This window comes from Mercenaria mercenaria, chromosome 11 (genome assembly GCF_021730395.1).
Source record: "Mercenaria mercenaria strain notata chromosome 11, MADL_Memer_1, whole genome shotgun sequence".
Taxonomy (NCBI): Eukaryota; Metazoa; Mollusca; class Bivalvia; order Venerida; family Veneridae; genus Mercenaria; species Mercenaria mercenaria.
This window is the reverse complement of record NC_069371.1, coordinates 72,731,048-72,757,844: the sequence shown is the minus strand read 5'-3', so window position 1 is coordinate 72,757,844 and position 26,797 is coordinate 72,731,048. Positions and strand designations below refer to the sequence as shown.

Sequence of the window (26,797 nt, the reverse complement as noted above, 5' to 3'; positions counted from 1 at the left end):
GTTCAGAATTTTAGCTTTCTACACGTCAATCTAGGAATATATTGCATCTTTAATGGAGTGTTATTGAATAAAATCATCGAGGAAACGGTTTGCCTATTTGTTTTGTCAAGCGGCGATATGGCGTGTATATAAGTCTCGTCAATCGTTTGCTTGGTGAGGATGGGCAATCCGACATTCAACTGAACTTCGGACAAAACTTCACTTGGCAGCAAATTAGAATTAATCTTTACTGTTCAGCAGAACAGAGAAGTCAGACACAAAGCAGAACAAGGTTAGCCTTTGTTTTTCGGCTCATATTTTATATTTTTATCTTAAAGACCTGTTTGTGTAATGGTGGGGCGTATTAATTTCTGTGCAAGACAGACTCGGATCTAGTTGGTGGTAAATTTTGAATTTTAATTAAAGAATGATTTTAGATCAGAAGGTAGGATAAATAGAACATTAGGTTACTGTCTTATAAATTTAAATTTATTAAGTTCGTCTACGAAAAAATAAAAGTCTCGGCAGAGCCTCGACTTTTATATTTTCTCCGACTCACTTAATAAATTTAAATTTATAAGACAGTAACCTAATATTCTCTATATCTATGCCGACACGATTGCATTATTAGCGGACATTTCTTGTTATCATTCTTGCTACAGAGTTTTTCTAACTGATTTTATTTTTTGCAAACCCCTTTTTCAGATGACAACCAGCAACATTGATAGTAGTCTTCTTTGCTTTAGCTCTAGAACGGCATTTGCTGCCTGTTAGACTGGGACAATCTCTTTTGGATAACACATATCTTGATGGCATGTAACGCCGTGTCACATATTTAAGAGTTTATATTTCGCAGCTCGCAAGAACCAGTAGTCATGTTGAGCCTCTATTCTTTAAAATAATACTTGTACTTTTACCAGAAAGGTTCTTCAGTAACGCTACCATTGCCATGAACTTTGTTAATTATTTGCCATTATCTGGAATAAGTTATTTAATGCAAAAGTAATCTAAAGATTTGTCTGTTGTTAAGTACTTTTACCACCTGATCTGTATAGAGACAAACATCGAAAAATTCTGGGGCATAACCTTTTCTGACCAACAGTTAATGTCTTATTACAACATGCTATGACCGTATTGTTCTGAGAAACACGGCATGTTTAGTGTTCAGTCATTTTATATTCGGTCGCTAGTGCTTTCCGCTTTGATTGTGTGGTGACGGGACACGTAGGCAACGAGTTTTAACCCCCCCCCCCCCCCCCCCCCCCCCTCTAGGGATGGATTAGTTTAATATCTATCCCCTGTCCTACTTGGTCGTGTCCTTATTGCTGTTTCCTTTGGTGTTCTTGCTCTTGTGTCGTCGAGGGCATACATCTATATATACTTACATGAGCGTATTTGTGTTTCGCAATGTGATCCTGTGGTTAGTGGTCCATATATAATGGTTTCACCTGACGGAAAGTATATTTACACCGTCTGGTAACACAGGTATATGGTAATGAGGTCTGGCGCAAATAAACTGTTTCCGTCCCTGGCCGTCCAAAACTTGTACTCTGTCGTGCAACGTCTTTGTGTATGTTTGTATTTGTTTGTTACTTCTATGTCATTGTTATTGCATTCGTTCGTCTCAATGTGATCAGGCGCTGCGAACCAGTATACGTGTACATATACCAACATCTCCATATGTATGGGAGGATAAGTGCTTTGAATATGCCTTTTCCTGTCAGGATTTTTCGTCGTTTTTTAACAACATAAATATTTAAGTAAATTCATAAAATCAAATCACAGCAATAAAGATATAAACAATAAGAAAAGATTATTCGGTCAGTTTGCAACGTCACTGTGTGTGCAACAGAATGGGTCTAAAATAGACGCTAACAGCAGTTTGTATAGTTGATCAGAAGCAAGTTCCTCAACATGCTAGCGGTGGATCGACTAAAATTTTGAAACCAATTTTGATATTTAAGATAGGTCTTTTTCCCATTCCTAGTGACAGGAACCGAAATCAGTGATGATGTAACATTTCGCAACACAGGCAATATTAGCCAATGCACACAGAAAAAGAAATATATGTGATATAAAATATAAATACAAATAGTTATAAAGAAAATATCTCACGTTCGCATTTAATGAGGTGTACATCTTTTTTTCGCAATATTTCGGGGTGAGGGGTTTAGGCGACTCGTTTAACTATTTATGTTAACCTTTAGCCTGCTTGAGAAAAGCGATTTTGCCTTTGCGACCAGTGCGGTCCAACACACGTCCAAGCTGATCTTGGTCTGCACTGTTCGCTATTCAGTCAGTAAATTTTCAGCGAACACCCTTTATAATAATAAGTGGTACTGGCCAAAATGTAAGACCAGTCGATTTTTGAAATTGAGCAGGGTAAAGGTTAAAGTTGCAACGAACCTTTTTCAAACTCGCACATTTGTTTTCTGCTTTTTTTGTTTGTTTTTTGTTTTTGTTTTTTTGTTGATGTTGTTTTTTTTTTTTTGTTTTTTTTTTTTGCTTTTTTTTTATTTTTTTTTAAAAAAATTTAAAAGGGTCGGGCATAAAAGTATACCCCCTAGGGGTGATTGTATTTTACAAAAACCGCCCCCGACATTTTAATTCCCAGCTGAAGAAAAAAATGTAAATCCGATGTATAGGTGAAAATTTTAACATTATTTTCCTATGTATCAAAAACCCCCCCATAGTTTTCTATCGGAAAAGTGTACATCAACCCCCATGTACATGTGAAAAATTCGGGCATTTTCTAACTGATGATTTTTAAAATTTTGTTTACTTTTTGGTATCTATTTATTTTGCTGATAATTTCGATAATTATATTTAACTATTTTAAATAACGAACTGAAGGATTTTAATATCAATTTTACTGCCGTTTTCCTTTAAAAAATTTCAAAAAATTTTTAGTTTTAAGAAAAAACCCCGTTGCGGAAGTTTGCAAAAGGAATTTTAGAGAAAAGGAACACATTCGTTATGGCAATACAAATTATAACTTTTTTTGGGGCCCAATTTGAAAGGGAATTTCGAATATTTAATTTCCTGATAATTTCGATAATTATTTTTAAACCTAAAAAAAAATAACGTTTTTTATGGGGGTTTTGGAGTTTTTTTAGCAACTTTACGTTGTTGTTACGGTTTCTTTAATACCATTAAAAAGAAAAATTTTTAACCCAATAAAAAGGGTACGGGGGGGTTTCAGACGGGAGTTATGGGGGAAAGGAAAAATTCTTTATAAAGCTACCCGTTTATAATCAATTAAAATATAAACAAAACTTTAACACAGTTTTCCTTTACAGATTTTCACCCAAAGGAAAGGACCGAATACCAAATTAAACCCATTTGGGCAAAAGTGAAATCATCCGCCCGGGTCCCAAACACACAAAATTAGTAAAAGGGTTTTTTTTTGTGCTGCTTTTTTAAGGTGACATGATTGTTTAAAAACGTGATGAAATGTCGTAAGGGTTATCAAAAGCAAAAAGAATTTTCAATTTTGATTTTAATTCACGACCGATTTATCTTTTAAGGTTATTTGGTTTTTTAAAAGAAATAAAACGAAAAAATTTGTAAAGTTCGTTTTTTTTGGGGGTTTGCCGCGAGGGCCCAACCAATCAAATTGTTTTTGCCTTGGTGGGAGGGGGCCAATCAAATTTTAAGGCTTCTTATGGGTTTTTTTAAACAAAACTTTTTGGTTTGTACGCAGACCCCGGGGTTAAAAAAATTTTTAAAGGGCGCTTTGCGCGCTTTAGTGTGGCAAAAGAACTCTAAAACGTAAAAAAAAAACCTAAAAAAAAATTATAAATTAAATTACAATTGTTTTGCCATTATAAAGAAATTTCGTCAAGAAATTTTTTATACGTAACTTTGTTTAAAAAGATATGTATTTTAAAAATTAAAACTTTACCTTACCTAAAAACAAATGCTTTATTCAAAATTTTTCGTCCAGAAAAAAACATGAAAATTTCCCAGTCTATATTTCACACATCATACAAATATAAAACTTGTTCCTTATTTTTAAAAAAAATTTATTTTTTTCCCTTATATCAAAGAGCTAAAAATTTTCTTTTTTTATTAAAACTTTTTTTCCCCAAAAACCTTCATATATTTTGTAAAATATATTTTTTTTCCTCCCCCTTAAATGACATTTTAAAAATTTTTGGGGTCGCGGCTCCTTTCCCTAAAAACCCGGTTTAAAAGGTTGATTCCCGGGAAAATTTTTGCGCAACTTTTATGCAAATTAAAACAAGAAAAGACTTTGCCACCTGGGAAAACAAACCGTAAGTTTTTTTTGGGAGAATTTCCCCTTTTTTGAGCGGCCCAAAAAAAAGTTACTAAAAACAAAAAAAAGGTTTTGATGCGATATCTTTTGATCCCTTCGGCCCATCAATGCCAAAAACAGAACGCATCAGTTAAAATTATCACGCGACGGATTTGTTTTTTTAAATAAAAAAAAATAAACTTTTAAACGTGATTTTCGGGAATTTCTAAATTTTTACGAATATATTTTGGGAAAATTTTTAAGGGCCCATCTCCTTATAAAAAGTCAAAAGGTGTAAAAAAAAAAAAATTTTAAATTCGTAAGATATTTATCAAATAAAAGAAAAATCTAAACACACTAAAGGGAAAGTACCAAATATAATTTTAAAGATATGATGAGGGAAGTGATGATAGGAAGGATGATTATTATTATTATTTTTAAATTATTTTTAAAAACGGAATAAATTGATCCCCGTTTTGAAAATAATGGATAAAAACCAAAAGGGCTGAATTTTAAATTAACTAAAACTTTTTTTTTTTTAAAAATTTTTGCCCTTTTAAATTAAAACTCAAGTATAAAGTAAGCAAAATTGCGACATGGGGAAATTTAAAGGAAGATACTTTGGAAAAAAAAAAAAAATTTCTTTTGTTTTTACTTAAAAAAATCTTTGAAAAAATAAATTTTTTCCATTTTTTTTAAAAACCAAAAATTCTCGAGATCAAAAATTCCCGGGAATGAATACCCAAATTAACCCAATTTATTTATAAACTTTGTTTAAATTCCAAATCATTAAAAAAAAAGGCTGGGGGTTTTTTGCAAAGATCCCCTAAATTTTCTTTGTCTTTCGGCGGATATTTACTTTTAAAACAAATTCAAAAATTAAATTCGAACTAAACCAAATTAATATATTCTCAAAACGTAATTTATTTTTGTGCAGTCTGTTTTTTGCCCTATTTAAGTCGCAGCGGGGAAAATTGTTTCCCGTTGCTAAGAAAAAAGGGAAATGAAAAACCCGCTATACGGGGCCTAAAAAAAAACCACCTTGGGGTAGTTTTTTGCATACTATTGTAAACTTTCCCTCCTAAACTTTGGGTCATTTTTGTGCTTTTACGGAAAATTATCCTATTTTTTTTTAAATAAAAAATTTTAAAGGTTTTTTTTTGGATAAAAACATTATAGATAAAAATTTTCCCAAAGTTGGGCTAATATAGAGGAAAAAAAGTTTTAAAGTTAATGTTATTAACCCGCCCTTCATAAAAAACATCACCCCCCAGGGAAATTTTTTTTGATTTTATACATTAATTTGATATTTATACATAAAAAATTTAAATTTAAAATAATATGTATCTGTTTGTTTACATTACGGCATATATATATTTTTTTTTTTGTGCCATGTATCTGCATTTCTAACGGTATAAACGGCCCAAATTTTTATTTTTGGTTTCTTTTTTGTTTTGCTGATAATTTCGAGTATCCTTTTGTTTTTCATATTTTAAACTATTGAAACCGGGGATAAAACACAGGTTTGACGTTAAGTTTTTTTCCTAAGACCTATTAAAAAAATTTGACAAACAAAGGGCAGATTTTTCCAGATTTTAAAATTTAAATTAAGGGGGGAACGGGGTTTAAATTTCTAAAAGCCATTTGTAAGTATTTTTAAATAATTGTTGATAGCATAAATTAAACAGGTTTTTTGTATAGTTTCCCTTGTCTGTTTATTATGGGGAAATAAAACAAAAAAACCTTCCCTTCAAAAATTTCGCGATTTCCCCTTAGTGTTTCAAATTCTAGCCCCTTTCCCCTTTTAAATTTATAATCAATGGGGTGTCAGCTGTAAAAATATGCGAAGAACGACTTAGAACGAGTATATAATTCAGGAAAACATACTGATGGTGCAGAATATTGTGGCAATTCTATACCAAAGCCACAACGAGAAACGGTATATATTTACGAACATTTAAATACATTATTTTAGTATCATTAAACTGCCTCCTTCTTTCCAGATTAACCGTGAATTTAGATGAAAAAGACATGACTATACGCCGGCTGAAGATTAGATATTTCTATTTCGTGCCAAAAAGAAATTTTTTTACTAAAAGTTTTGATACAGGAAGTTTTGAAACCGAGAAATGGACTAGAAAAAGTATTTCTGGAGAGGATTCTAAAAGCTTTTTTAAAAAAAGATTCAGAAAGGGAAAAAAGGGCGGGGACATATCTTTCACTGTCCCACAAAAAACCTAAAAAAAAAAATCGTCCCTCTCTAAATTTAATTAAACAAAATGATAAACCCTTTAAAAGAGCGTTTTTTTTTCAAAATTTAAAAAAACAAAATTTTCACAGAGAAATATTTTTTTTATCCCCCTGCAGAGGGCGCTGTAGACTTTCTTGGGTCAATTTTGGGTTCCTCTTTCAACTATTTCCCTTTTCCCCATAATTAAACAGATTCCCTTTTGGTGAAGATGGTAGCACTGAAGATACCGTTTTTGTAGCAAAACAGTTGTATGCCTGATAAAAAGAATTTGGGTTTAGAAAATCACAATTTACACGATGGAAAACAAAGGTTAAAGAAAAATACACGAAAACCGACCCTGACGCCAAACTTTTAAAAACTTCCCGGGGGAATTTATAGGGGAAAGCGCGAAACCTTTTATCAAAAAATGGTTTAGGGGGGGGAAAGGCTTGGGTTCTGTGGATTGACAGTGCGGGCAACCGTTTAGACCAGGAATTGTACAACAGTTTTTGTATTCAGACAAAGATGTTTTTTGGGGGGCCCTTTATGCCCGTTTGAAAAGGAAAATAATTTCCCGTCTCGTTTTAAAACGACGTCCGAAAATTTGACTTAACACGTTTCGAAGAAAAGTTGTAGGGGACACGCAATACAGAAAATGGGGTTTAAAAGGAAAAACTAAAAAACGGAGGGCCCGCGAGGCCGAATAGATTATTTCGGGTTGCGCTTTTTTTGGGACGGGAAAAAGCCCGTCAGGAAAAAGGGCCCCAAATTCACAGAAGGAAACCCTTTTCATCCGCAGTATTTGAAATCTGGTAATCCCGGAAACCAAAAAAAATTTAAGTTTAAATTTAAAAATAGAAACTGAAGGTCTTGCCCAAAAAAGGGCAAGAGAGATTGGGTTTTGATGTTTTTGGGCTACCTTTTTTTGAAAATATCCATTTGAATTTTTGGGTCTTTTTACTTATCTAAAAAAACTTTCATGGTAAGGGGTATTCAACAGTTTTTTAAACAAATTTTTGATTTAAGTGAAATTTAAGTGAAAAATTCCTTTGGGCTTCGGGTAATTTTTAAAACAAACTGTTTTTTGAAATTTTTTTCCTTAAAGTAATTTTTTCTGTACATGCAGTATGTTTTTGGAAATGGTAATAAATTTGAAAAAATGGGGTAAAAAAATTTTTTCCCCCTTTACTGAGGGGGTAAAATTAAATTTGGGACAATTCCCTATAGATTTTACAACACTTGAAAGAGTGTCTAGTTTAAATGAAAAAAATTTGAATAAGACACCCTACTTTTTTTAGATCTTTTTATTTTATTGTCATAACAAAGTTTTTAAATGCATTTAAAAATTTTCATTTTCAAGACATTCTCATTGATCAATGGTTTAATATGCCAAAAATGAAATAACCGTTTCACTGTTCCCGAGGGAAACTTAAATTTAAAAAAAAATTTTAAAAAAAAGGACGTGAAAAATCTATAATTTACAAAGAAATGTTTTTTAAACCCCCCCGGTTTTTTTTCTAAATTCAGTTTTTTAACGGACGGAATAGTGCTTTAGTGTTAAAGCTTGAATTTATTTTTATTAAAAATAAACAAAAACCAATAACACTATTTAAATAATTTTAGAAGTACATTTTTTTGGTTTTATAAAACTTTGATGAACCCAAAACTATATATCACAGTTTATATTTGTTTATGTGCTTTCCCTTTAAATTTTGGTTTCCAATTTAATTTTTTTCCCCAAAGGGCCGCCGGCCCCTGCAACCACAAGCTTTTTGGTACGGCATACGTTTTCTAACGTCCGCCCCTGCTTCATGTAAGAGTGACCCCTTTTTTACCCACTCCTTTTCCTGGCAAAAATTTTCAAATGATTTGGGGAAAACCTTTTTAAACACTTTACTGTAGGTGACTTTTTAACCCCAGGAGCCGAACATTCTTTTTTATCTTTTTAAGGCTGGGGGTTTTGACACGTTTCTCCTTTTTCAGTTCGTAAGTACCCCGTTGTTTTGGGGTGGGTCCCCCCAAATACAAGACCGGCTGGCACGTTGTACAAGAGCTATTCGCTGTAATAAAATGACAAACATATTTATAAGATACATGCTTTTCAAAACAAAAGTTACTGATTTATCTGACAGAAAGATAAATCCGACATTAATTTTGGATAAATAAAGAGCTCACTGTCTCTTTCAAATGTAATAAGTTAAGCATACAGACGACCACACTAATGTTGGATATTGAAGTATAGAGCATTTTTACGAAACTGTCTAAACTTATCACATGAAACTTTCCTTGATATTTGATGCCATAGGCTAACAGTTTGAGAAACATTTGATTAAATGATAAAAGCGTTTGCTCACCTGCAGGGATACATTTCATGCAGCAACCGTTACTGTCGACAGACGATTCATTCTGTAACAAAATGGTAAATTAAAAACATGTCATACGAGTAGTTGCAACTGTTACAATAAAAAACAATGCAAGACTAGATGTATTATTGAGCAATGCTAACCCAGTAAGCAGATAATTATCATGTGCTAATAGTTACTTTCAATAAATAACTGTCGATGTTTTCATCAAAACGTCCAATATCGTCTATTAACACAGGGTTACTCAAAATGAAGAACTTTTCGGGTGATTTTTCTGTCGACTCGAACGATGGCAAGTGACCACACACGACAGCATATATCTGAATTCACGGTCGATTCAGTACCATTCATATTTGAAAAAGACCTTAATTGATAGCTAACGAGAAAAGCACAAAACAGAATAGAAATCTATGAATTTACAAACAATACTTAGAAAAACTGTTAAAATGATTTTAGCATAAAAGAACAATCACTGTTATTGGAATATAACATATCACGGGAAATAATAAACTAATCCGGTTTCATTTGTAAGATGTTAAAATTAACTTACTAAAGACAAGTGGTAAGAGAATCGAGTGCCGACACTTCTCTAGCGTATCCACACCGTTGTAAACGCCTCAAACTGCAGTATCGTATACGACACTTACCTTTCAGGTTAAAACAGTTTCATTGGAGGAATTACCTGTCCATTCTGAAAAATCGTATAAAAGTGAGAATAATGCGTGTTTTATAATATTCAATTTCCAATGATTTATGTGTTAAAGGAATTGAATTTCAGATTTGGGCTTCACGAACATATGAGCCGCGCCATGATAAAACCAACATGGGTTTACTTTCAGCATGGATCCAGACCAGCCTGCGAATACCGCGCAGACTGGACAGAATCCAAGTTGTTTCGCTTTCATTGCCAATTCAATAGAGAAACTGCTAGCGAACTGTAATGGATTCACCCAGAAAGCGCGGAATGCGCAGTCTGGTCATGGATCCATGCGGGTCGCAAACACCCTATGTTGGTTTTCCAATGACACGGCTCAATTATGTAGAAATATTTGTTATTACTGGAACCCTGTGACAAACCCTTTTCAATTTTGAAAGAAAAGAAATCTAGAAGATAACTTATTCTTATGTGTTTCAATAAAATATAATTTGTAAGTAGCTAAGACCCAAAATCTTCTTAAGATATATGGCAATAATGATCTGATATCTAACAATTTTCTTTTTTCCTTGTGTTTTCGTGCGATCGTGGGGCTAGTTCCTTTAAGATTTGGCTATAGGTATCATAAAAGTGTTAACGAAGAATTAATTATTGCCATTCGTTTTTATGGGAACTTTGCTTAACAAAAGTTTGATACTTTTATCATATTGTTGGAAGAAAGAGAAAAACTCCATTTTATATTCAATTGATTCATTGTATGTGCATACATACCGTGTATACAGTTCCATTAATCACACATCCTGTTTGCTCACATTTCCCACAGCACTCCCCGGCTTGGCGAACACTTTTGTAGCCCTGATATTTAATATAAACATATCATAATATTAACTTCAATACGTAAAGAAACAAGCAACGTATATGTCTCTTTCAATTTCTTAGAACCAGCATGATAAGGTCATAATTCCTTCGTTCTCAATTGTCTTTTTAGTGGCGTAAAAGAAGTGAAACGATTAATTAAAACAAACTGGAAAATCATTTGTGATGCATTACATGTCAAATGCTCTTGTCTACAATTTGTAACTGAAAATTATTGACCAAGTGGGTTATATGCATAAGAGGTTTACGTAGTTTTGTATCACATACCAATTGACAAACAGGACATATCTTTTCCTGGCACGATATTTCTGCCCTTCCAAGTCGTTCCACGCATGCGCATTGTTTGCATTGTCCATCTGACCAAGAGTCGCCAATCTGTTGAGTACATATTTAGTAAAGTAAAAGTTCTGTAAGTATTGCTTAGAAAGGGCACCCATATATAAGCGTGAATATGTAGTGTAGCAAAAGTCTCTCTATAAGGTAAAATGTCTTTGTAAAGCGCACTTTATAAATTTTTTGTGTACTTGATTATTAAATGATAACATTCCGAATGTATTTGAAAGAATACTTATCAACCAGAAAAGAAGAAGAATTAGTTGTATTGATTAAAAGAAACAGTAATATTTCTAAAAGCAAATAAATTATCAGAACTGTAAAGACATCAAAATTTAACGGTATGCAATTAAGGATTCAGACGGCCAAGTTTTCATACACCAAAAATGAGTGAATACTAGAAGCAGAAGTACTGGATTTTGTCACATTTCAAGACATTTTAAAATCGGTGATTTTTCTCGCGTTGTTTTAACGAATACATTGTTGATTACTTTTACTTTATGCATACCATGTGAAAATGCATTTGGAAGCTTACATAATACTAACCTGATAAGTCTGTGTTGCATTTGAAGAACCTGAAACTGAATTATTCTGCGCACCAACGTATGTACAGGTACTTGTCTGTGATGATTTTGAAACTGAAATACAGTTAATTACACAATCTGTCGCACAACTGTTCTACAAAATCCCATAAAATCGACGGCTGCTAAAGTTTGAACTTAGATTAACGTTACAAAAGCTAGAATATTTAAAATCTGAAATTATCTAAACTAGGTGAAGATCTAGACCAATAATTTATATAGAAAGTTGTGTTAATATATATAATTATAAAGTAAAATGAAACTATGAAGTATGAAATGTTTCATTTTGTCAATCTGTACCGTGCCCTTGCTGTTTAGAATGCATTCATTTAACGATCCCGCTGTTCAGAAATTCCCGCCATTAAGACATCTTAAATATCGATGTGTATATATCTATTTATTCATTATTTACTTATTTATTAATTTATTCATTTTTCTGCCTGTCTGGGCCGCAGATCGAAAACATAGAGTGAAACAAATCAGCCACCATACGAAACACAAAACAGCTGTGATGCTTACCACATGCAAACTGTGTGCAGTTACAGCCAACTTTAATTTCAACTGTCTCTGATCCCTGGAATTACACAAGGAAAATATACATTACTTTAGATGAACATGATAATAACAAAATTTATCTATTTCGATATTCTGGTCAATTATGCGTGCAATTTATATGTTGATCAGTGAAGCAGTTTATGGAAATAACGAAAAGATTTTGTTGATTAATTATTTAACTATGTAGTAGTCGAAACGAGATATGGTGTTTAACATTGTTCTGACATCGACATAAGTAGAAGTATTAATAACCATTTCATGATAAATTTGAATGGCTATGAAAAGAATATAAAGTATACTAAGGTATATTATATTATCTAATTCCATTCCATGTTTTCAGATAACTTTTGTGCGTATTGTAACTGCCATTTGGTCAGTTATATTTACAAAACAATGGAAACTTTCCACTATAAATTATTGCCATTCAGCTAACTGTATGTTGCGGACAGATACTTACATGTGAGCAGTTAGGCTTTTGTACAGCAGGACAGGATGGAGGACACACTGAAACAAAAAGTAAAAATAAAATCATAACTTAGATTAGCCGTTCAAGTACATCTTCGACATGATGGTATAGTAATTCTGAAAGCATGATTAATCCTTAAAGTATTTTCGAAAGATCTATATTAAAAAACTTGCAGAATGCTTTAGAATTTCATTCTCTAGCACTGGTATAATAGCATTTATCTATATTTTGTCACCATAGAATTACAATTTTGAATCTATTTCTATACTAATAGGAACATTGACTGGCAATGTAAATCAACAATTAAAACAAACCTGTGTTCACAGAACTAACTAGAAGAAGAAACATTTTTATTGCAAAAAAAATGCAATATAAATTTTTGTTTTACATGTATATTTATCTAAAATCACATTATTCCATGTCTATGTAAAAACACAGTTTGCACCTTATGTTATTAATTTTCCTCGGCACCTTATTGCTTTCAGTATTTTCGCCATGAGGATATAACAGAAAAGAAATCAGCTTCTTTTGAATACTAAAAAACACGGAAAAGAGCAACTTTTATCATGTTTCATGTCACTGGCAAAACGGTGGACAAGGAGCAAGCACCTGACCTCTCTCTCTTGTACTCAAAGCGGTCGCCTTACCGCAAGGCAAACGAGTAGAACAGATATCTTCAAATGACTGTGAAAACATTATACATACTGCATCGGTATGTAGGACAACATTCATGTGGATTAGCAGGCTGTAAGACCATTGGTGTAGGACACACAAGGGTAGGTGGGGAACACTCCTCTGGTTTGCAGAACACTTCGTACTTGGTACAGCACCCTCTGTCGTCAAATACAATTCTCAACACCTCTCCTGCCTTAACTGTTGGTCTGATCATTGGTGGACAATTTTCTGGTATGCAAGGCGCTTCTGTCACTGCAAGATAAACACATTGGTGAGATGCAACATATTAAGAAAATGGATATGAAAATAAAACCTTAAGAATAAATTAAATACTTAATTTAGACAACTAGCAATACATATAAAATCCAGAACAAATACTGATGAACTCTGTTCATCTTGATGATATACAATAACATGAATTTAGTTTTTGACTTACAAATCAAGGAGTTGGCTATAGAGAATTTTTGTTTCAGATAACATCTTAATGTTGTTTTGTTCCCTGCACTTTTGATTTGATGTCATAAGATATTTAATATCATGATACCAAAATATAAAATATAAATTTACTATTGGTCGAAAATGTTCTTTGTTTCAGAGTTATACCTCTTTCAAATCTATTTGGTTCAAAGGATACATGTACGAGTATTTATAATTACCAGGTATTTTTGTAATGTGGTTAGGCATTGGATGATCCGTTGTTGTTTTGTCGGCTGCTGTTATTGTATTTGGACCTAAAATATAAATATGATATGTCCTAACATGTGACATTGTGTCTGATGTTTTAAAACTAACACTATGCTATCGAAGAAATGCAATTAGAACGACCACCAACGCAGGCCGAGAGACCAATATCTCCGGCAAAACTTAACGAATGTATATCAAAATAGTAAACGAATACGAAAAAAGACAACAAATAAATACTTCTAAAATAATCATGTAGATGATTCCAGAACAACAACAGGCCATACATTTATCGCTTGATGCATGTATTTTATTTGGTGACAGAGAATACATACTTATTACATCCGGTTTTTGTGTTGATCCTGTTGGTGGTGAAAGTGTCGGGCGGTCTGTCGATATTCTGGGCGGAGGTAATGTTGGAACTCCTGTGAATAGAAGAAACAAACAATGATTTTTGTTCCATTAACGGGTTGATTCTTATTTTGAAAACGTGTGCAAATTGGTTCCACACCATTTTTATTTTTAAAATTAACTTTGGTAATACAATTTATTTAAAATTAAACTTTTTTTCAGAGTTACTTTTGTATCATATAAAAAATCTTTGAATGGACATTATGATTGTTAAAAACATAATAATACGGTTATACCACTGCGTACTATTTGCAAATGGACATTTTTCTCTAGACTCAAAATAAACATGTTGTATTATAAGCCTTGAATTGAAATTTCTTTAAACGCAAAAGCCAAACCATTTTATTTCCTTACCACACAGGAAGCAGTAATATCCGGACTTTAGTCGCTGCACTTACAGGGAAGTTGTTTTTCCATTCAGACATTCCATCCCGTTATTTTACCGAGCATGAGTAAAGCTCTCCCGGTACTGTACAGGTATGCCGGTTTCCGTTATACACTCAATCCTCGGACATATTTCTACCTCCAGAACAAAAGTTGCTCATTTCATGCTGTGTCATTCTTTCAATGTCACCGGTTCCATTGTTTGGCGAGTCCCGGTTAATCCAAGTTGACCAGCCCTCCTTGCACATTACTGGAACTAGCATGGTAGCGCTTGGGCGTGCTTTTGTCGATAATGATTGTGGCAGTGTTTGAGTAACTGAAGGTTAAAGAACATTTATGGAATAAGTTTTATTCTATCGAAAAACAAAAAGAAATAACGCACAAATAAAATAAGTACTAGACCAAGCCAATTGGGAATTGATTGGACTTGACAAATGACAAATACATAATTTTACAGTTGTAAAACTCGTACAGTTGGCTTTAAAGTAACTTTATTCAGATACTTCTTGGTGTCTTGTTCCAACATTTAGCTTTGATCTCTTGTTCCGACACTTTAGCTTTGATGTCCTCTTATTCTTCATAGCTTGGTACAAAATCTTAAGACCTAAACCTGTTTTTACCAAATCTTTTGGATTCAAATATAAGTGTAGTTACCAGGTATTTCTGTAATGTTGGTTAGGCATTGGTGATCCGTTGTATGATTGTGACGTCTGCTTGTGCATGTGTGCGAGTAGGGACGCGATGCGCAAAGATGAGTAGATGCATATCAGAGGGAGGTGTGTGCAGGTAGAGTTTAGTTCTCTGCAGTCACACGCAATCAACGATGTGGCTTACATCTCGAGTCTGACGGGGGGGGGAGCATATGGGGGACTTGAGGTCAGAGGCTATTATAATAAACATAGTGTGTCTTTGGTTAAATATATCGCGATACGAGATGTCAAGAGGGGAGGGAACGTGATATGCTGTAACGGGGTATAGATGGGTTTGCGCAAATGGGTATGTCAGGGGTGTGGGGGGAGTATCTATCTTTAGGTATACTGTATATACATGTGTGTGTTTAAACATAAGAGCAGAATTGACGGGGGTAGAAAGTTATTATTTGGAGGATTAACGAAAAATAAAACATTAAATTTACCTTCTGAAATCATCATAGTGATTCCAGTTACTACAGGTATATATTTAGTGTTTGTATGTAGGTATTTATTTCGATGACAGCGAATACGTACTTATTACTTCCGGTTTCTGTGTTGATCCTGTTGGTGGTGAAAGTGTCGGGCGTTCTGTTGATATTCTGGGCGGAGGTAATGTTGGAACTCCTGTGAATAATCATAAAAAATCAATGATTTTGATTAATCTATATATTTAAGAAGTGTGCATTTTTTCCTACTTTATATCTTAAACAGACGATTTTATACATTTATTTATTAAGACTAGGATTAACGTTGGCATTATCATTGAAGAAAATAATTTACTGCAATATACCAGCATCTGATTAAGGACAAGTTATACCATTTTTGACATAACTGTGCTAATATAATGTAATTAAGCGTATTTTTATCTCATATTAAAACCCTTAAACATATCAAGATAGTGTATAAAGAAATAATCCGAATATTCGCGATTGGGAACTCGATACAGGAAGGAAAGACGTGTTGCATTTGCGACGCGTGCAAGAGTGCGAGGGGCCTTGGTAGGTTATTAAGGCGGAGAGGAGTAGTGATCCGCGTGATGAGTGAGTCTCACGGTGGTACTTAGGCTTTTATTTATTTGGGTCTAATGGGTTCTTGAATATATGGGATTGGGGCTTCTGCTGTAACAGCGTGGGGGCCAACACAATATTAAGGGGGGGGGGGGATCTTACCAACACAGACAGTAAATATCGGACTTTGTAGTCGCTGCAAGTTACAGGGAAGTTGTTTTCATTCAGGCATTCCAGTCCGTTATTTACCGAGCATGATATGATCTCGCCGGTACTGTACGAGGGTATTCCGGATGACGTTATACACTCAATCTCGGACATTCTACCTCCAGAACAAAAGTTGCTCATTTCACGCTGTGTCATTCTTTCAATGTCACCGGTTCCATTGTTTGGCGAGTCCCGGTTAATCCAAGTTGACCAGCCCTCCTTGCACATTACTGGAACCAGCATGGTAGTGCTTTGGTGTGTTTTAGTTGATAAGTACTGAGGCAATGTCTGAGTAGCGTGTTGATCTGGGGAAAAAGATAATGTGAAAAATAAACATTGGTACAAGAAAGGTAACTCAATGTTGATAGCATGTAGAAGTACTAGTAAGCTAAAAGATTGCTTTGAGCGATTTAGTGTGTTATTCAACTTGCTTGTTTTATTAAATAAGCGTCAAGTTAGAACCGATTTTTTTTCAAACGAAAGGTCAAGTAGTGAAAACATTTTTTTCAATTCCTCACCTCCATACGGCGGTTTCTTTGTCGTCTGCAAAGTAGGTGGGTGATTTCCTGATACTGGTGTGCTCGGTACGGGTGTCTGTGTATCTATAATAATCATAGCACATGAATCTTAGTTACAAAAGAAATTAAAGTACGCCAGAATAAAATTCTTCACTGAATATAGAAAATAAACGAATCGCCAAACATCTTTCCATAACAAGTCAGAAATGTAAGTGTAGATTTCTGAATATATGCCAAATTTACTAAACCCTTTTTTGTATGAAACTATGTGAGATGTAAAGTTCTTGACAATTATTGCCGGACGTTTTAAACTCACGCCTCTTAAGCATTTTCGGTCATCATAGTATACTATTACAAATTTACTGTTAAAATAAAAAGCATATCATATTGTTGCTTACCAGAACATGTACAGAAATATCTAATTTTATAGTCACTGCATGCAACCGGGAAGTTGTCAGCGTTCAAACAAACAGATCCACCTTCGATAGAACATTGCATTATCTCCCCTGTGCTGTATGAAGGTATTCCGCTGTCCGAGACACATTCTATACCGGTGATATATCCCTGACCACAAAAAGCTTCCTTTTCTGTCTTTGACCATAACTGTTGAATAGAAATCATGTAGTTGTACAAAGTCAGTTTAGTATCAAGGAACGGACTCTGTCTTGAAAGGGAAGAATATATGTGTCAGTCCGCCTGTTAACTAAACCAAACAGCACTTGCCCTGTATGCCAGGAGTTCCGTGTTCGAGCCATATGACAATAACATGAATAATCTGAACGAATTTAACAAAGGAATGAATAATTTCAAGAACATAAAATGTCTAACACCATTTCAATAGTTACGTTTAAAAAAATGAATACCAATTTGTGATTGCAGAAGTTGTATATATTTTAGAAAAAGATTGTTGATGTCAGCATCCAAGACAACAGATTTGAAGACGCCTACTATGTCTCACAAAAGATGGCTCGTATCTATCGTTTAAAATGTTTGATCATTGAAATCGCTAGTGATCGAATTAATCATTCAAACATAGTCACCTCTCTATCTCCGTCACCCGTTGTAGGTCGGTCTTTGTTTATCCACGAGGACCAGCGGCTCTTGCAGAAAACAGGGGCAGTAACCGTGCTGCTCTTAGCGATTACTGGGGTCGCAGTTGTGGAACCTGTAACTATAATATTATGATATAAATCACGTTATTAAATTGAAATATTGTATATTTCTCGTACTTCCAACTTCGCTTGGACAAGGAAAATATTTTCTAAATTATAGCTTGTGTATTTACTATTATAAAAACACTTGCGGTCATTTCTGGGGAAAGAACATTCAGTTTCAATTTACATTTAACATTTACAATCATTGACATACATTTTTCTTCACCCAGCCATGACAACCATATGCCGAACCAAACCATATTAAATAAATACATCAAACAATTCGTGTTTTAGTCATTTTTCTTGAATTAATGATGATGACGTTGCTGTGTCCACAGAAACTATGAAAACACAAAATGAGTTAATAAAAATAAGTAAGTATCATACAAAGTAAGTAGTGAAGGTAAAATAAAAAAAAACACTGACAGAAAATAAAAACGTTTTCAGAAGCGATAATGATTCCCATTTTTAATTTTTGATTTAAGTATATTACACACACCCTAAATAATGTGAAACTATAAGTTATTTAAGACCAATCTAGTGATGTTTCTTCTTATTTGAATGCTTAGACATTTACCTGTTGAGGAACTGTTTGGAACGGTAACTGGTGACCCATATTTGTCTGTTGGGGAACTGTTTGAACGGTAACTGTTGACCCCATAAATTGTCTGTTGAGAACTGTTTTGGAACGGTAACTGTGACCCTATTTGTCTGTTGGATGGGCCACACAAGTTTGTCCTTTCTGTGACTGTTAAAAATATAATTTAGAGTAATACCTAATCATAATGAATTGCTCGCTCAACATTAACGTTAAAACTATCTGCCAAAGAACTTTGAAACTAGAGCTATCACTAAAGGTGATGAATGTTATCCCCCGTGCATGCAACTGGACACATTTAAGTACATTGCAATTGACGCACACAAGATTCTAATTAAGTGACGTATGAATATAACAGATGTATACAGTATAGTAACAAAAACAAAGTCCCAATAACTACCGCAGGATATTAATCTAAAAGAACGTAACATGTACCATGCACAACTAGGGTTGTACTGATCACTTGTGTAAGTTTCAGTAAAATTGAGTGTCAAAGGTTCGGAAGATTAGGCGCGCACAAGATTTGTCATATGCAGACTATATTACCTAGTAAGTTAAATAGAAACAAAGTCCCGTAACTTGCAATTTTTGTTGTGAAATAAACTACCATGCCCATGTACAACTACTGTTTTACTGATCACTTGTGTGAAGTTTCATTAAATTGTATCAAGCGGATGAGGAGATGGTGCGCACAAGATTGTTTCTATGTATATAAGTAAAGTAACAAAAAACAAAGTCCCGTAACTCTGCACATTTTTTTTTCTGAAAGAACCTAACATGCCCTATGCACAAGTACTGTTGGTACTGATCACTTGTGTGAAGTTTCATTGAATTGTGTCGAGGGGATGAGGAGAGATGGTGCGCACAAGATTGTGTCTATGTATATAGTATAGTAACAAAAAACAAAGTCCTATTACTCTGCAAATTTTTTTTCTGAAAGAACCTAACATGCCCCATGCACAAAAACAAAGACAAATATCAAACAGGGAATGCCACGTACCAAAATCGCAGCCTCCGTAAAACGAAACTCACAGCACTCAGACGTGCACACCACAAACACAACTACTGTTATTACTGATCACTTGTGTGAAGTTTCAATAAATTGTGTCAAGGGGATGAGGAGAGATGGTGCGTACAAGATTGTGTCTACGGACAGACGGACGGACGAACGGACAGACAGACAACCTGAAACTAGTATACCCCCCTTACAACTTTGTTGTTGGGGGGTACAAAAATAATTGTCCATTTACTCTGAAATTCGAAATCATGTTGGAACAATAAGAGAGCTGAAGATGTAAAATCTATGAATAAAGATGGGCGTCTTTACTTTTGGAAAAATAAATAACAGCATAAAATGTAGATCATATCACAACAAACCTGATGGAACTGCATTTGTTGAGGTTCGGTTTGGTGAAAGGTTATGATCAGTTGTAGGCCAAATAATAGGAACTGTGCCACTTGTCTCCGATACCGGTGTGGCAGTTGTTTCCGGTCCAGGTGCAATTGTTGTAGACTCTGAAACACACATTTCATGTTAGATATAGTTTCGTATTTTTCAATTGTATACCGCGTAATAACTTTTGCAGCAAGTAATATTCGCGAACTGTTGGTGCAAATTTGTTATATAAGATAAAATTTTAAAGATATTATGAATTAGCGCCTCTCATTAGTTTCACAAGCAATATTAAGTTGAAAAGACCAAACTCAACTATTTACTATAATAGAAGAATAGGATTTCAGTAGAAGTGTTGTTGTACGAAGTTTCAAAACATATTGATACATCTAAGTCTAACGGTTTTCAGACAGAGAGCGATGAATGCTTTAACTTTATGTTTAGAACAGGCGATTTATCCCCCGCTGTCTAGTGGGAAATTGTCAGATGATTCAGCAGCGGCAGCTGTAATCTCTTACCATTTTACATTAATTAAAAAATGTTGAAATTGGCATCAAACCAAACAACAAAAGGGATAGGTCGTGTATTTACCGGCACAGGTACAAAAGTATCTGATCTTGTAGTCACTGCATGGTACAGGGAAATTATCGTCGTTCAGGCAGACAGAACCGCCCTCGATACTACACTGCATAATCTCCCCTGTACTGTATGACGGTATACCTAAATCAAAACAAAATAGTCCTTTTAGCTCACAAAATGTAGAATAAAAGATGGAAATCTGCTTTTAAATATTCATATAAAACATACAGAAAATATCCATTTTGTTTACACCGTGCTAAGGCCTTTTGGCGTTTAGACAGATTTGATATAACAAAATAAAAATGCAAATAAACCAACTATTTGTATTCATATGCTATTCATATCTAAAAACTCCAACAACATCAACAACAAAAACACAACGTATGTTATCAGACCATTTTCCTAAACATCGCATTACACTGGTATGTACAATTCCTAAACAGCGCATCACACTGGTATGTGCCTATTCCTAAACAGCGCATTACACTGGTATGTGTCTATTCCTAAACAGCGCATTACACTGGTTTGTGCCTATACATAAACAGCGCATTACACTGGTATGTGTCTATTCCTAAATGGCGCATTACACTGGAATGTGTCTATTCCTAAATAGCGCATTATACTGGTGTGTGCCTATTCCTAAACATCGCATTACACTAGTATGTGTCTATCCCTAAACGGCGCATTACAATGACATGTGCCTATTTATTCTACACAATGGTGTAAGATGTTTACCATTAGAAGTTGCACATTCAATCCCTGTTATTTTTCCATTTCCACAGAAAGAATTAAGTTCATTCTTTGACAGCATCTCCCTGTCTCCGTCACCGGTGTCAGGTTTGTCACGGTTGAAGAAAGCCGACCATCGACTTTCACATGGCGCTGAAATTTATTAAGTAAGTAAGCAAACCGGGGACTTGAACACGCGAATAAAGCAAGTAGACCAACAACTTTGATATGGCATTGAAAACAAGCAGGTCTTGAATAAAACAAACAGACCAACGACTTTGAAACATGAGCAAGCAAATAAAAAGTTTTGTTTCAAAATTATACAATGAAGAGCGTACTATTTAGAAATCAATGACTGGGTTGTTCAGACCATACATATTATAAAACGCACACTTATTTCGGCTACATTTAGTGTACTCATATTGACTCTTTTTACATGTGTGGGTTTTTGAACATATATTCAGTACATCAAGATGTATGTGACAGCATTAAATAATGTGACTGCATTAAATAATATTACGCAATTAGTTCGCATCTAAAAATATTATAAGTTTTTGTTAACTGTAACACAGCATTTTACGTAGATGATGTTTAACTGATAAGATATAGACAGTTTCTTTGATATAAAATCAACAGTTTTTTATAACCGCCAATTTCATGGCTTACTTCACTACAAAAAGCAGGCTCTATCTCAAGTCGATAGTTGTTTTAAAACTTAAATAATGTAAGCACTATGCAGTAACCATACCCGGCTCCTGAGTAATAGTAGAATGCTGTTTTGTGGTTGGGTTGTCGTGCATACCGGTGTGGGGCTCGATCGTCGGGGTTGCCGTGTTGCCAAGTGGAGGTGTAAACATTGGTGTAGATGCTAAAAACAATTCATAATTTTTATTTATTGTTCATATTTTCCATTTTTGATAAGCTATAATTATGGAATATTTAGAAACAAAGATACTAAAATAATATTTTGCAATTGTTTTCTTCAATGTTTCTAGAAAATAAAATTAATTTGGATGTATGAACATTTGAATTCATTCTAGACTACACTAGTTTAAAGTGCGTGGTCAAAATTATACTGTTTAGCCAATGACCGAAACCAGCAGTAATGAAAATCCTCAAATTACGGAATCTGCGTATGCGATTTCGGAATTCTTCAGCTTTTACGGAGAGTTGCTATATTTTTGGTCCGATGAATTCCGAACTGCCTATGAGAATACGTAATGTCACGGAAAGTACCGAGTGTCACTACGGTTTCACAAACTCCCCGCAGTAATTACCTCCCCTTACCGGTATATAATGAACGAACGCAAGGGAAGATAACCGCTGTGAGGAGCTTGACGGTTTAACTGCCTGTAGATTTGCATTTATCAAATTTATAGTATATGGATATGCATGTGTTAAGTAAATTCGACGTATTTTCTAAGAAGATGGTCGGTATCTAGTTAGGTACACACCACAGCCAATTTCGTCATCTATACAATCTATGATTCCATCACACCGGTGACTGTTGGCAATACACACTCCACTTCCACAACGGTATTGACCTATTTCGCAGGCTTCGCACCCACACTCGCATGTTGTTTTGTTAACACTCATAGAAAGGCCCTGAAAACGGAACGAAATTCTCCTTAAATATACTAAGATTTTTATGCAATAGTCAGTTTTAGGTTGATCAGCCAAAGACAGTAATTTAAATATCTAAAGTGATTTTAACAGGAAAAGTAACGGTTGCCATTTTATACGTGAATACGGCATTCCATATATTTATGAACTGGTAGGAAAGTACAAGTTTATAAGACTCGTTACAGTAAATGTATGATTTTCTTTTCCTTTTGTTTTGACCTATGATTTCCACCTAACATAGTAATAGTAATGAATAAGAAATTGCATCAGTCATATGTTCCTGGAGGTAAAATGAACTTGTCTGGTGATCGGCATATAATATAACAATTTTTTAAATGCTTTGTTATGTTATATCGACCATGACATTTTTTTTTAACAAATTTTTAAATGCTTTGTTATGTTATATTCACCAAAATTACACTGGGTTACAATTAATGCAGCTGTAGATAGATTAGCTTCAAAAGAAACAATTCAGAGACAAGATTTTTAAACTTACGTGATCGCATTGAGGACATCTGAAAGGTGAGCACGTGATCTCACCAGCTACACACCTGCACGTGTCACAAGTGCTACTTTCCTTGAATCTCCCAGGCTATTTGAATAAAAATATAGGTAAAATATGAATAGGTTAACCCGGTAATGTACGTGTGGAAGTTTTGAGTGTATGAGCTATTGTTTTCTAAAAAAATGTCAAAATTTTTAATATTGATTATCATTCGAAGCTTTTCTTTATATTTACCTTCATATATGGCTGCCTTTATAATTTACTATAAATATGATATTATTTGACATATACTAAGAATGTAACAAAGTAATGCATATTATCCATTTACCAGAACTATTTGACCGTCGACCATACAAGTGCATTCTTCTTTCTTCACACATTTCAGACCGTCACAAAACAATCCGTCTTCACAACCCTCTGTCGGACAGGCAGATATATCTAAACCGTGAAAACAGGGGGTCAAGTGACTATATCCAGTTGTATTGACTGGTTGTGTCGTTTCGTGATGAGCGTTGGTACTATTAGTGGTTGACGACGGATGAGGCTGTCTTGTCGGCGGCGGTAAAATGGCTACAGAATAGTGATAACATTAACTAATAATATTGCATGTTAATATATAGAAAAAAATATAAAGGTTTAACAATGATCTTTAAATGCAATGATTTTCTTTCGTACAAATTGTTTCATGTTTTGAAAAAGTTTTAATATCAACTGACTTACTTGTAGAACCCTGATAACAACCAAGTAATTCGAGTCTCATTGTTATTCCTCCCTGCCAAGTTCTTGGTACAACTCTGATATATTGCGCCCGAATAGCATGCTCGAACCAGTTGGTTGCTTTGGAATGTCCGTCTGTGTTAGCTTGAAACACCTGTTAGTAAACAGTTAAAAATGAAGCAATTCAAAAGTTTCATTTGTAATTTTTATGAATCAAGCTTTTTATCATTTTTTTTTTAGTCGTGACAGCAATTCTTAATATGATGATTATTTTATCTAGCTTTGCTTTTTGTTGAGCGTTCTTTTGCCACACTAAAAAGCTCATGTGGATATAAAATCGAAACGTCCAGTAAAAAGCACAGCAACCGAAAGCATCATACGTGTATTTCTATATAGATTATATCTGTGTTATCAAATCGTTTGTATCCACAATCATAAAAATACGACCTATTTATATAAAACACGCCTTCATATTTTGACTATGTTTTAAAACAAATATGTATTAAGAATTATTGAAACACTTCAGATTATATATCCATTTAATATATGGGTACTTCAGTTAACGACGCTCTATTGTTAACCAGTAAACTACTTTTGATATCTTAACCACTTAGGAGTTGAACTATACTAACCGTGCCCCGAGGCAGAATTACCAAATTAATAAACGATCGTACAGAATGAGCAGATCAAAAGCAGTTTAACTTCCTGTAACTCTACCACAAACTGTGACATGTCAGTAACTTTTCATGAGTCGCGACAGCCCAGTTCACCATAGAGTTTTCATTCATGTTTTCATGTGACCTTCTGCTTCTTTATCGAGTGTCTGCCAGACGATGCTTTGTTCTACACATATGGAGTTTTTTGCTCTAACCATGTAGCTGAATATGTAATATTTACGCTAAATTACCTTTTCATGTCCAACTTCAGTGTATGGTGTCCATTGGAATCCATCACTAGAGAAGTAGATTGCGTACGATGTAACAAAGGAATTAGTCTGTGCATTTCCTTGGGTAATCAGACCAGTCAGGATTTGTGGAGACAGAAATTTCACCTAGAAATACAAGATAAAGGTAAGGTATTATCTTTTATGGTTAACAGTGCTATTATTTTTGAGACTCAAATGCTCAAGAAAAATATCAACTTATTGACTGGATTTTTAGACTATTTCTTGTGGACCGAATGAATGTTTTAATAGATGATATATGCAATAAAATTAATGTTCTTCTTCAAAGTTTGACTTTTGCTCGAACAAATTTAGTAGCCATGTTGTACAAACTATGGCCCGATAACATATGAATGAATATCCTTCCTTTACTTGGGCAATAGTTTTGTCTATCCATAAGCAAACCATAAACAATAAGTGTTTTGTTGCATGACATTAGAAATATATTTTGATAATTGATTTTCGTCAAGTTTTCATTTTGCCCAAAAAATGTAGTGTCCAAAACTATGCATTGACGATTTATGTAGAGTCGGATACAAATACATTATAATACGAGTTTTAATTGAGCCAGTAACATTAAATTCTAGTATTAGAATACCTGGATATATTGAGTTCCATCATTTCTGTTTGCAAGCCACGCCCCCGGACTGTTGAGGGCGGAGTTATGCGGGCTTACGTTGCCGTCACGTGATGATGAAACTGTAATCATACTTTGTTTGATGTAACCTTTCTCTATACCCATTTTCTCTCGGCATAAAACTGTAAATGGAGAAATTAGATTAGATAACTTTGCTCTAGTCACCTTTTAATAGAACTGTTAACAGAAATCGTTTCTATATATTTATGCGATAACTTTAAAATCTTTAAGAAAATACCAGTCCGAGACAAGATTGAATGGATTTGTAGAAATTGGCAAAGATACATTATTGTGTCTGAAACAAGTTTATAAAAAGGACAGTTGGCAGTCAAGAACGTAAGAATACAAAACAATAGAAGTCTGAGTTAATGAAAAGTAAACTGTTACACCAATCACTCCTAGACTGGCTAAAGCGTACTTTTGTTAAAAATTAAAATGACTGAACTCTATGAGTTTAAAGGACCAGAAATACGAACATTAAATCAAAGCGGATGGGGGTGGGCTTATTTTTAAGGCAAATACTCGGCAGTCATAAGACAGTCTGTCGGATAGTAGTCGTGCAGCAGGTAATACTACTGTAACAGTTGAGAAAGTTAATCAAATCTACACGAAATATATTTTCAATGCATAGGAAGCACCAAACCGCATTTTCGATGGTAGGACCACTTTGATTTAGTCTGTTCATTAGGGGAGATGAAATGTGCAACATCCCCATACGACCTGTCAAAGGCCAATGTGTAACTAATAAAGTAACGTATATATATATACCCCATGATTACGATACAAAATTAAATAATATATGTTATAATATAAATCCCAATTAAAAAACACGAGGTAAAAAAGCAATACTTCACCATATTGAATGTAAAAACTAATTTCTTAAAACTCAGTAATATTTTTATCCATGAACTAAGTTTAAATAAAATGTGTACACTTTTATACTCACGCATATTGACTTATCTGGAAAATGAAAATTGGGCTCAGGCATGGCAGTTGTCGTTGTATGTACTACGGAATATGATTCGTTTGGTGTTCCGAAACCAGACGT

The 26,797-nt window shown here is 34.2% G+C and overlaps 1 protein-coding gene across 1 annotated transcript; it reads right to left on the bottom strand.

The window, feature by feature from the left end:
- Positions 1-10,235: 10,235 nt before the first annotated feature.
- Positions 10,236-25,879, bottom strand: LOC123531109 (mucin-5AC-like). Its single transcript, XM_053518200.1, has 26 exons — positions 25,711-25,879; positions 25,077-25,220; positions 24,173-24,323; positions 23,781-24,022; positions 23,444-23,539; positions 22,779-22,929; positions 22,073-22,192; positions 21,331-21,477; positions 20,608-20,736; positions 20,001-20,138; positions 18,603-18,773; positions 17,912-18,042; positions 17,270-17,474; positions 16,872-16,955; positions 16,309-16,658; positions 15,920-15,935; positions 15,674-15,763; positions 14,587-14,763; positions 13,988-14,077; positions 13,628-13,702; positions 13,002-13,223; positions 12,288-12,334; positions 11,795-11,849; positions 11,241-11,332; positions 10,629-10,736; positions 10,236-10,340 (listed from the first exon to the last, which is right to left on the bottom strand). Exons 1-26 carry the CDS (start codon positions 25,852-25,854, stop codon positions 10,236-10,238), a joined length of 3,480 nt encoding a protein of 1,159 aa, XP_053374175.1. The 5' UTR covers positions 25,855-25,879.
- Positions 25,880-26,797: the final 918 nt, after the last annotated feature.

Coding starts and splice junctions, on each gene's coding strand:
- LOC123531109 (XM_053518200.1), bottom strand. CDS start 25,854: ATGGGTATAGAGAAAGGTTACATCAAACAAAGTATGATTACAGTTTCA. Junction 13,224..13,627: donor CCACATTACAAAAATACCTG/GTAATTATAAAT, acceptor TTTATCTTGCAG/TGACAGAAGCGCCTTGCATA. Junction 10,737..11,240: donor ATGCAACACAGACTTATCAG/GTTAGTATTATG, acceptor TGTACTCAACAG/ATTGGCGACTCTTGGTCAGA.